Source organism: Eutrigla gurnardus (assembly GCF_963514095.1).
Source record: "Eutrigla gurnardus genome assembly, chromosome: 19".
NCBI lineage: Eukaryota > Metazoa > Chordata > Actinopteri > Perciformes > Triglidae > Eutrigla > Eutrigla gurnardus.
This window is the reverse complement of record NC_139930.1, coordinates 18,838,695-18,850,237: the sequence shown is the minus strand read 5'-3', so window position 1 is coordinate 18,850,237 and position 11,543 is coordinate 18,838,695. Positions and strand designations below refer to the sequence as shown.

The following is an 11,543-nucleotide window of genomic DNA, read 5'->3' as shown; positions in this document are numbered from 1 at the left end:
ATCACAGCATCCCCCTGTGAAGATAGTCGGGATAAATAAATGGAAGAAGGTTTGTGATATAGCTCAGTGGTAGAGTCGGCGCCCCACGTACCGAGGTGGTTTGAATCCGAACCGGTGGCCCTTTCTGCAAAGTCATCCCCCTCAATATAAGTCAGAGACAGCCCAAAAACATTTGTGGAAATTTAGGTGAAGGGGGTGGTGCAAGTCAAGAGCAGCTTTCCAACACTTGCACGCACACACTCCTCTTCCGTCTTCACTGTTCATCCCCCGCTTTATCGCCTGCAGGCACTCTAACTCCCAGTCTGAACTTATTATGCCTCTCCCTCCTCTGAATTCCGACGCTCGGCTCGTGAAAGGAGAAGGAATGAGCTCGTTGTACCTGCGTCAGCGCCGGGAACAGGTTACGCCGTGGAAAGTGTAATGAGGAAGCACATGTCCCACCACCCCACCCCTCCCCTTCCCACACACCGCCCACGTCAAGGGGATTGGCTTCTCCCTCTCAACCAACCGAGCGTGACGTGATTTAAGCCTCCCGCTGCTTGCAGGTGAACTCCACGAGAATAGATTTATGAAAATGTTTAACTTTTTTTCCCCGTCAGATTGCTCGGGGCTCTCTGTCCTCTCTCAAACCCAATCAACCAGAACGCTCCATTTCTCTTTCTTTGTCTCTCCTCTTTTTCTACTCGCTCTCTCCATCCGTCAGCCTGTCCTTTCCATGTCTCTCCATTTTTCCACGCTATCACACCTTTGTCCTCACCTCCAGGAACTAGGGAAGTAGGGATGACAAATCTTTTTTCTCAGCGGGGATCGCTGGGGGGATTTTTTTCATCGATGGTGGCTGATTCTTTCACGCTGAGTTCCAGGGAGATAATGTTCACCGTGCTCGGCTTTCTTCCTCATGGCGAGCGTCAGGCTTAAATGCCTACCTGTGGGGGGGTTTTGGGGGGATATGAACAGTGTGCTTATGTTGCTAAAAAAACAAATATATATTTTTTTTGTCATCTATCCTGGAGGGCACAGGCGAAATACTCAACATGACAGTCGGTTTTCTGATTAATGGCCTTGTGTGCTCCAGCAGTTGTGGCGTCGAGGGATTTTAAAAAAAAAAAGGATTGAGGGACAGAATGGACGAAAGATGACAAGATATAGTGTTTGTCTGATCCTTGAGAGGGGTGAGGTTTCATTACCTGACGGACATCAGCAGAGGATGTCTCGGCGGTGGAGTATTTTTTTTTTTCTCGCTGCTTGTCAGAGTTGTGGCTCAGCTTCTTTGTTTTCAAGCCACTCAGGGAGTTCAGCAGCACCGGCAAAGGAGCCAGACATCCCAGGAATCAGCTGTGATGGATGGCAATGCCTGTCCTAGAGGATGGAGGGGTCACCGCGGTTCACGGCGGTGATGGAGACACTTCCCCGCTCGGCCAACACAACTTTTTTTTTAATTAACCTCTTTGGGAGGTTACCTAGTCTCTTCCTTTTCGAGGTAATCACACCCTGGAAGTCCCCTTCATTAGGACTTATCTGACCTCTGGGTGTCCAGTTTCTGTCCCGACATCCTCTACCTCCACTCACTGCAGCAGCGCCACACAGAAAAAGGGTCCCGATGGCAGTGAATGCATCCATCCCCTTCACAGTTTCATTCACACACCGCTCTCTCCTCGTGCCTCTAATTCACCCCGCTTTTACTTCACAACTTCATTGATCCCGCTTGCGGTTCTAATGGCGAATTGCCTGTTGTTCCGTTTTTAACTTTTCTCAATTCCCCCTCTTACTCTAGACCTCGTGGCCTCATTATACACAAACATGGACGAAAATAAAAATGTATCCTATTTTTCACATTAGAACTTCTAAAGGGACAAACAGGCTCCTTCGGAGGGGGGGGGGGGGAAGGAGGCGAACCCCTCCGAGTGATGCCCCAGAACGAGCAGATCAAACGCCTCTCCTGCGGCTTCCCGCCTTTCTTCCTATCTCTCTATTTCGGTTGCCGGCTTCTTTCATGTTGGGGGGAACACTGGCTTAAGTGGCTCTATTGGAGCTCTCTGATGGGCTCTCAAATGAAGCATGTGTGAGCCTGGGAAATAAATTGGTTTGTTCTGAAGCTGTGATGGCGGCGGCGGCGGCGGCGGCGGCGCCCCCTGCTGTTCGCTCTGTGATCCGTGCAGTGTCCGATGAGAGGAAGGAGAGCGGGGAACTCAAGGCTGGCAGGGTAGAGGTCAAGATAACAAACAAAAAAAGGAATGAGATGAGTCATGCTACCTGCTTTGTTGCAGCATTTACATTTCATTCCGGCCTATGAGAGTTTTACATATGCTAAATGAACACCACATTTAATGTATTCACAAACAGGAGGGCATGAATAGAGTGATGTGTGGATCCACAACTCCCCCATGTGGACATCCTGCACACAACACTCTTTTTTTGGAAAATCCAATGCTTCTATGAAGTGACTTCTGCTCGTACACATCCCATCGAATATTCCAACTTACCAACAAATATATAAAATACTGACATTATTTTTTTATTTACTAATCTGTCTTCCCGTATATAGTCTCCCATCCTACTTCTACACCAATGAAATGCCAAGCAGGCAGGTTTGTTCTTGCTTCAGCAACTTCCCTGAATTATTCATATTTCTTTAAGATTCCCGTTTGACTGAATCTTCCTCATTCACATGCAGCCTATAGCGGGGTCCTTGGCTTTTCTGTTTAGCTTATCTGAAAGTGGCATTAGTCACCGTGTGTGGCAGTGATGTGTGTGTACCGTGTGTGTGTGTGTGTGTGTGATTGGCCCTTTGCCAACAGAGAGGCTCAGCATATCAGAACGTTTTCTTTTCTTGTCACAGGATCATCTGCACTTTGTGTGAAACCCAAACAACACACCTGTCTTGTTCAGGTGCCGTATGTTAATTAATAAGCGGTTAAACACCACTCAAAGCTACTTCCTGCACCTGTTTGCAGCAAGTCCCCCATGAACTTTTATCATTTGCATATATAGTTTACAACTAGTTGCTGAGATGACCTTGTGAAGAGTTTTGATTTGTATTGTTCTTCTTTTTTTACACATAAATAATACAGTTATACTGTATATATATTTCATTAGTTTCTAACTTTATTTTACAAAACAATACACATGCAAACACACAGACATATTTTAATATTTATGTGAAAAAAGAACATTGAAATCAAAAGTCTCCAACTCTATAAATGCGTGTGTGTGTGTGTGTGTGTGTGTGTGTGTGTGTGTGTGTGTGTGTGTGTGTGTGTGCGTGTGTGTTGTTTTGTATTGTATTAAAAAGCATTGGAGTGTTAACCATTCCGATTGATTATATAAAAGAAAGTATGAAGGCTAAATCAGCATAGTGTGGATTTATTCCGACTGCAGCTCTGCAGGACATCCTTATAAATCTGCTTTTATTCTCCCTTTAAATCGCTCGCTGCGAGGCTGACAGAGAAGTTGTGTTCATACGGCAAAGACACGAGCCAAAGCGGATTACGACCCCCCCTCCCCCCCAAAACCTGGAGGGCAGGGCGGCCGAAGGTGAGCCGGCTGTTTTTATTGGTCGCCGGCGCGTCAGGAAGTGTCACGCGACCAATTGAACCGCGCGGAGATTTATCTCTTGCCTTTGACCGGCCCCGACCTGAAGTACCTGTCAAAACACACACAATGGAACTCTTCTGTGAAGGTAATGAGTTTGTTCTTTTTTCCGAAATGCTTATCATAAAAACAATGATAATAACACGTTTAACGACGTAACGAGCGGAGCGCGTCCACGTGGTTCTCCCGCAGCAGCCGGACTCATCCCGGGATGACATGTGTTGCCGGGGCAGGATGGAGCTGCTGTTCCAGCGATGCCACAAAGAGGCGTTCTTCCTCTCGGTCTGTCGGTCTGTACTGCTCGTGGCATGTTTGGTAAGAACTATTTTTCATGCACTATTTTTTTATTTTTTAGAATGATTTCTCCTTTGAAAAGTCTAAAAAAAAGTGACCCATAACAAAAAAAGACATTGTTATATGAGCTGTGTTTATTCTGCCACTGTGTTGGATGTAGGTGCAGCTATAATGTCTGGCCGTGTGATGCTGTGCACAGAAAGTAGGACAGATTATAAATTGGTCTCTGCATCCGAGCCACGCAGGCCCCTCCACGCCCATTTATCTGTGACAGACAGCGCCAGATAATAAGAGGATAAATACAGAATCCAGTCCAAATCCAAAACATGGCAATCCTCTCAGAGGGCAAGCAGATAATTGAATTGAGTTAGAAACTTCGCCTCATCCCAACATTAAATACCCCAACACGAGAAGAGCCAAATGTGCAAAATCATTCATTGGACGATACAAAACGCTCTGTTGGGTGAGGTCACTGACACTGCAGGACTATAAGATGTCCCTTATTGCACCCACAACCCCTCCATAGGTCTTGGTGCTGTCCGTGTCCATGTATCCCGGGCTGCGGTCCATCGGGGTCCAGCTTCATTCGGCCCTCACAGGGAGCTACGTCCCGGGGCACCACTCTCTTCTCCTCATCAACAGTCCCACTGAACAGGCAGCCAAGGACATTGGCAGGTACAGTATAGCGGCTCCAGCTTTTACCATTATGCATTATTAAATTTTGGAAACATTTGTGCTGTTAAATCGGCTCAAAGGAATACTTCTCTCCAAAGCTCACAAATTAACATTTAATCTCATACAGGGTCGCCCATAAAGTTGGAGTAATTTTATAGCGCAAAACAAATGTGATGCATTAATTAATTTCACCTGGACATATAACGTAATCATGCATCATGGTTAAAAGTGATTACTGATGCATTAAAATAGGAATAAACAGAGGATTGTGTCTGAAAACAACATATTCCAACTTAATGGGCGACAGTGTATCGTGTTCGTCTAACCTGTTGACCTCACGGATGTCACCGCCACCCGGCCAAGAAAACCCACAACGTGTGGTTTTTATAAGTGCATGCACAGAATAAACACTGAGACAAAGCATGTTAATTAGTGAGTACTTACTTGGCTCATTATTGTCCAAATCGCCTCGGACTGTAATATCACAAAACTACTCCACGGTCTGTTTTTAAAAGTTTATTTGAGGTCAGTTTAAAGTCATATTGTGCATCTTTAAAAAATATATATCAAAAACAAAATATGCATCAGATAGTACCAACAAATTTCAACCAATATCAGGACATCATCAGTCAATCTGCAACAGATTTGATTTTTCCTGTTTAGCCCCGGTCTCCAGTTTCGATGCTAAGCTAAGCTAACCCCGATTTACCGTACAGACAACACAAAGTGGCACTGTCCCTTTAAATGTTGATTCTAATGAAATCCCTTTGCTGTGTGGACTCGTGATTTAAACACTTCAAAGTCAGTCAGCCGGACGTAAAGTAAGTTTGATTTGATCCTCCTGGAGGAGCGATGCCGTCCTGACGTGGTCGATGCGACGTGTTTGCACTTTAGTTGGCATTTTAGTGGCCTGTAAATGAACTGTATTTAACATGTCAAGCCTGAAGGTACACAGTGTGGGTGCCAGATATGTAAATCACCTCCTTTTTAGACAGCTGGTAATAAACTATAATACCAGAATGAAGAAAGCAACGTTTAGCCTCGTTTTCTGAATTTTAGAATCCTTTCTTCGCTTGCCTGAATAGCGACATCATGAAGAGGTCAGTTTCATGCTGTAATTGATAAACAGCTGGTGGTTTGTCATTTTTCTGTCCTCTCTTCCCATGTTTGTGTCCCTCCCATCCTATCTTTTTGTGTCCAGGGCGATCATGGAGAGGCGGCTGGCAGCCAGCGTTAACATTCTCTCCAGGACCTCCACAATGTAAATCATCTTTGGCTTTCACACAACTTTGCACCCGGCCGGCTGCACCCACACAGCCGGTAGCTTAGTTGGAATGTCCCACACATGTGCACACACTCGCTCACATAAATGCATTTATATATATATATATTTTATTATTCTCTCCCCGCTACATAGCCGGTTACCAAGGTAACCACCACAAGGTGAATGGACTGCATCGGAGTGGTTTTTATCAGTTTTCACATCACCACAAAGCGAGTGGCAGTTAGCCTGCGAAGCGATCATTGTTTATATGCATGGATTAGCTTCCCTGTTAATGCCTAAACCACAAAGAAAAGGAACAAGGGAGGAAGAAGGCGGGTGGAGGGGATGGAGGTAACTGAATAGGAAAATAAGGCAGCGTTAAACCTGTTAACCAAACAGAGGCTTAAGCCTAAAAATAGAGGATGTTGTAGATTAGTGTGGGGGGGGCGAGGGTGGTGATGGAGGTGCAGGTTTTGGCAGTGTGTGTGCAGGTGTGTAATTAAGGTTTCTGTTTTATCCATGCTTATTTAGTTTGTATAACAAATGTTTAAATGTGGGTTCATTGTGCCATGTTTAAAAGCAAAGAGACACTTCCGAAAACGAGGCAGTAATTCAGGAAAATTGAGGAAATCGCTGAAAATCCAATTGTACTGGTATATTCATCGTGTGGTGCATGGTCCAGTTCTAACGTCTTGGGTCTTCTGGATCTTCAGGTACTATTGGAAAGGTGAGATCCAGGATGCGAGTGAGGTTCTGATGGTGAGTTTATACCAAACAACGTAGTCAGAAAAGCAGAGCTGTAAGATGATGAACACTGTTGGTGTTGTTGTTGTTGCAGCTGCTGAAAACAAAGACCTCCAGGATCCAGCAGGTCATAGATTATGTGAGGTGAGTGGTTGCTTTTTTGTATTGGTTATTATTCAAATAACAAGGAGTTAATTATATACATTTATGCTCATTTGGCCATTTGTGGTTCACTATTAGATATGTTTTTTTGGGTTGAAAATGCTGTTTTGCTACAGTGCATATTTCTTATTTTTGCTTCTTTTTCATACATAAAAAAACCTTTATATAACCCTAAAACTAATAAACTCACTCAGAGCAAACCAATGAATTAATATGCAAACCTTAAAGATTAGTGCAACACTCTACTCCCACAGAGGGTGAGATTCAGCTCAGCAAACTCCCAGGACATCTGATGGTCAGCCAAAAAGGTGGGCGTAAAAGACCAACCACGCTCACTCCGACATTACAACCGGAAAACAGGTTCGACCCAATGAATGAATCTCCCTGAGCAGAAGTGGAGAAAAGTCTCGTGTGTCAGAAAGGTGGAGAAACTCATTTAAAGAGACGCTGCTCTCAGAAAGAAGCTGTAAAACATCCTGGGGCCTCAATCCTCAAACGATGAATAGACGAATCAAAATGAGTTGTATCATTTTACAGGTGGAGGCAAAGGTAAAACCTTTTTGAGATGAAACTGTCTGGACTGTATTTAAAAAGTGGACCACTGCCAACATTCATCAGAGGGATCAATAGGTTCAGCGGACCTTTATCACTGCCCACATGGCCTTGACAAAACCTGAGATCAGAGAAGGATCAACTTCATTGATACTTCCAATCTGTTCTGGGGTCGTAGCCATCTTTTCAGGGCAGGTGGCCTCCACCCAAGCAGATCTGGAATCAAAGTACTGATACACTGTTTCTGGTTCAGCCTCCAAGACAAAAAAAACATCACAGCCTCAATATCAGGGTTTCGACAATCAGCTCACGGATCAGTCTCTCGATTCCTCCACGCTTCACTTTCATCCTCCTCGCCCCCTTTCGGGATTCACTGATGCTGAATCCGTTTGTGTAATGATTTAAACATTAAGTGCAATCCTGATTTGATAGATTTTTATTTAATAATTTCCCCCCAGTGCGAGCAGATGTTTTCGGGGGGAAATTGGCTTCTTTTGAATGTGTTGCTTTTCAGCTGAATTCCTCATGTCCAGGTTTATTCTTAAAAAATCTACAGGACACCTTAATTTTGTGGAAACTTTTCGGATGACTTTGCTGAACTGTTGTCCATCACCGGAGACACCAGTGAATTATTCATTGCTCCCATTAAGGTCAAGGTATTCTGGTGAGAAAAAGGTTACCAAAAAAAAAAGCGAGTGTGTCAAAACGTATATATATATATGTTGAAGACTTCGACATTGCCTTTATAATTTAGAAGTGAGAAATGAAAGGCAGCCCTTCTTCTCCTACATACATGCCAAAAGCAATAAGAGTGCACATGCAACACTATCGTTGACTGGCTGACAAACCGTCTTGTATCGGGAGCCCGTGGACTTTTAAATAATGCAACGAATGCTTCCTTTACTAACAAAATTTCTGAAAATCTGTCAGATCCACCAGATCAGGTGACGGGTAGGTATCATCCTCCCATGCACTTAAAACAAATTCAATTAGAGTGACACAATTTGATCTTACCAACAATATACAGTTGGAGGGCATCGTGCCTTCAGCTTTATTCAATACAGTTTTTAATGTTTGGCATCAGATCTGCACATAATCAACACTTTTCTGCTCCCGGGCTATTTCCCACAGGCCCTGAAAATTGCAGTGATTTGGTCACTGTTGAAAAAACAGTCCATTCAAGTCACTAATGAACAATTATAGGCCCATATTAAACTCTTCCATTTGAAGTAAAATCATTACAAATGCTGTTATTCAACAGTGTAACACATTTGCTGGTACTAAGCAAGCGTTTTTGATGTTTTCCAGGCTGCATTCTGACACCACAGCACAGCACCAAGTCTGCTCTTGTTAACGTCTTGAATGACATCGATTTAACGACGCACAGTGGAAAAGTTAATTAATAGATCTCAGTGCTGCGTTCAACGAGGTTGACGACAACATATTACCAGGCACGGTGCTTAACTTAAACATGGATTAGTATACAGACAGTGATATGGCGTTCCCCAAGGCTCCATTCTTGGGCCTCTTATGTTCAACATCTGCATGTTCCCACTGGCAAAGATAATGGAAAACAACACAATGTCTTACCGTATGCAAAGACACACGTAATTACGATTTGAGCAGGTGATTAATTAAGCTTGTCCTGTTATATTGTCCCCCCCGCAGGTCTGTGCACCCCTATGCAAACCCAGAAGTCCTCAGCTTCCCGATAGAGGACGGCAGCCTGGCTTACATGAAGTGGATGGATGAAGCCGTACCGGACGACTGATACATAATTTAAATCCAAGCCAGTTCCCGCATGAGACTCCAGCCGAAAAAGGATACGGAGGCTGTTGTTTGAAAACTTTGGAATCGAAGGGGTCAGAAAGAACTGTTGAGTCAACATTCAATACGTGACATTGACATTGTGTTGAACTTTTTTATTGTCGATTTCAATTTGCGCTGTTGAGATTTGTCTTTTTGTTTTTTATATATATTGTTAAAGATGCACAATCTGATCTATCATTTCAGCTTTACTATAAACTGACCTCAAACAAACTTTGAAATATGAACAACATAAACAGCCCGTGGAGAGTAGTTTTGTGATATTACAGTCCAAAGTGTCCAGATTTGGACATTAATGAACAAGTATGTCAGAAAAGTGTATTAAAATAGCACCTTTAAAAAGCACTACCCAAGCTTTACAACAGAAGAAAATAGTGCAATGCAGGAAAAAAAATAGCAACTCAAAGTCGAGTGCACGACTCCAGCACAAAGGCAGTGAGAAAAAGAAAGGTCATCGGCTGTACTTTGTAAAACTCCAGTGCAGTAGAGGAATCATGACTCGTTATCATGCAGTCTTTGTCTGCTCCTCGTTTATTCATTCCTGCGTATCTCTGCACCTCTTTACCGATAACATCCTCTAATAACAGTAATCTTTCAGTATTTGCATTTGATGAAATGAACCCTTTTTATTCATGTATTCATTTAAGATGACATCGCTCTTGTAGGCGGGTTTAACATAATAGTTTGTGCTTGGCTCAGATTGATGGCTGTGCTGATAACTATAGTAATAGGGTACATTATTTATTGTCGTGCATTCCAAAGTCAGAAGATTATTTATTCTGTTCTAAAAAAAAAACACTCACAAGGAGTTTCCAAAAAGAGAAAGCTGATCGGCAGCACAGAAGGACGGGATGCCAGATGAATCGATTATGGATCTGTCAGGCTGGAGAAGACGACACACATGCCCTTATTTTTAAGTAAAAAGCAGTGCTTGTACTAATAATACATTTATTTCCACCTCGTATGAACTCAAATTAAGCTACAAAGCACCGCTGAGGATAAATTAACAAGCGGATACAACTGACAGCACTTGACGTTACTTTATATCTTGACCCCCCTTGCCTCTCCTTTGTTTTTCTGAGGACTAATTATAAAAAATCATCTTCATTATTTTGTTTGTGCCTTGACGAGCTGATGCTGATCTGAGCAGGTCTCCCTTGGATACCACATCCTTGATCTCCACAGGAGTACTCTCGCCAAAGTAAAACTTCAATTAAATCCGAAAAACAAACCAATTTGTTAATCAGCTCTCGGCTCCATTTGCACTTCTTGAGACCATCGGAGGTCATGTTATGTGGATTTTTGCTTTTTTATTATTTTGAAATATGCATTGGAGTTATGGCACCTGACCCCAGGAGGTCAAACTAACATTTTTAAAAAGTAACTAAATTAGAACAAATCTGCCAGTTATACAATGCCTTGTTTGTGGTTGTACAGGTCAGACGTGCACGCTTACCTAGTTAAACAAAAATGCGCACTCGGTCTGCAGAAAGTGTTTCCGGCGTGAGGCCCGACAACAAAGAGCTGCAGGCGCGGTTTAGTCGGCCGTTGTGTCTCTGGAGCCCAAATAATCCTCTCCATCAGACCAAGAGATCAGCAGGCCATGTGGTGCCAGTGTGTGTGTGTGTGTGTGTGTGTGTGTGTGTGTGTGTGTGTGTGTGTGTGTGTGTGTGTGTGTGTGTGTGTGTGTGTGTGTGAGTGTTTGTTACTTCAATATAATGTACCCATTCTCATGTGTGTGCAAGACATGTGTGAACCATACGTTTGCACTGATGCTTCTGTTATGGCCGACTAGTAAACAACAACACTGTGTGAAATCAATATTGCAAAAAAATAAAAAATGTATCCTGCAATGTGGTTAAATGAACACTAGATGGTGGTGTTTCAATACACATGACAACATTCCCAGACATTCACAGGTGGATGCTGTTGAAATGAGATTGCTCATTGTTAGATATTGTATTAAATATATAAAAAGAAAACACACAATCTGCTAATATCCCCAACCAATTGGATGCTTCCTGGTGTGGATCCAGTCAGTCATTTAAAAGAGTTACAAACGAGCACTGGTTGCTAGTTTTCACTTCTCTAAATAATAAGAAGACACTTTAGAGAATCTCACTCAGACTTAATTATTATTAACTTCTCTCTAAAGACCTTCTAACCAGCACGTTCAGTCAAACCCTTAAAAGTCTCAGAAGTCAGGGGGAGGCAATTAAAGAAATACCATACATGCCTGAACATTATCTAACACAGAGACATATGGCTGTTTTTTTTTCTTCTTCTCCCTGTGTGTCATCAAATTCTCCCTGGGATGCAGGATAATTAAGAATAAGCTGTAAGAAACAGACGCTGATAACATGCTCCCACTGAGAAATTCAATAAACTGAGAACACACACACACACACACACACATCTGATCTAGCAAGTGCAG

At 43.0% G+C, this 11,543-nt stretch overlaps 1 protein-coding gene across 1 annotated transcript; it reads left to right on the top strand.

The window, feature by feature from the left end:
• Positions 1 to 3,629: 3,629 nt before the first annotated feature.
• Positions 3,630 to 9,083, top strand: LOC311029474 (protein CutA homolog). The gene is made up of 7 exons (XM_084034614.1): positions 3,630 to 3,679; positions 3,784 to 3,906; positions 4,412 to 4,560; positions 5,762 to 5,821; positions 6,538 to 6,583; positions 6,663 to 6,712; positions 8,951 to 9,083. Exons 2-7 carry the CDS (start codon positions 3,808 to 3,810, stop codon positions 9,051 to 9,053), a joined length of 507 nt encoding a protein of 168 aa, XP_083890740.1. The 5' UTR covers positions 3,630 to 3,679; positions 3,784 to 3,807; the 3' UTR covers positions 9,054 to 9,083.
• The last annotated feature ends 2,460 nt before the right edge of the window (positions 9,084 to 11,543 follow it).

Excerpts from the sequence above, each read along its gene's own strand:
- LOC311029474 (XM_084034614.1), top strand. The coding sequence starts at position 3,808 with ATGTGTTGCCGGGGCAGGATGGAGCTGCTGTTCCAGCGATGCCACAAA. Across the intron at positions 3,907-4,411 it reads TACTGCTCGTGGCATGTTTG|GTCTTGGTGCTGTCCGTGTC; the intron begins GTAAGAACTATT and ends ACCCCTCCATAG. Across the intron at positions 6,584-6,662 it reads ATGCGAGTGAGGTTCTGATG|CTGCTGAAAACAAAGACCTC; the intron begins GTGAGTTTATAC and ends TTGTTGTTGCAG.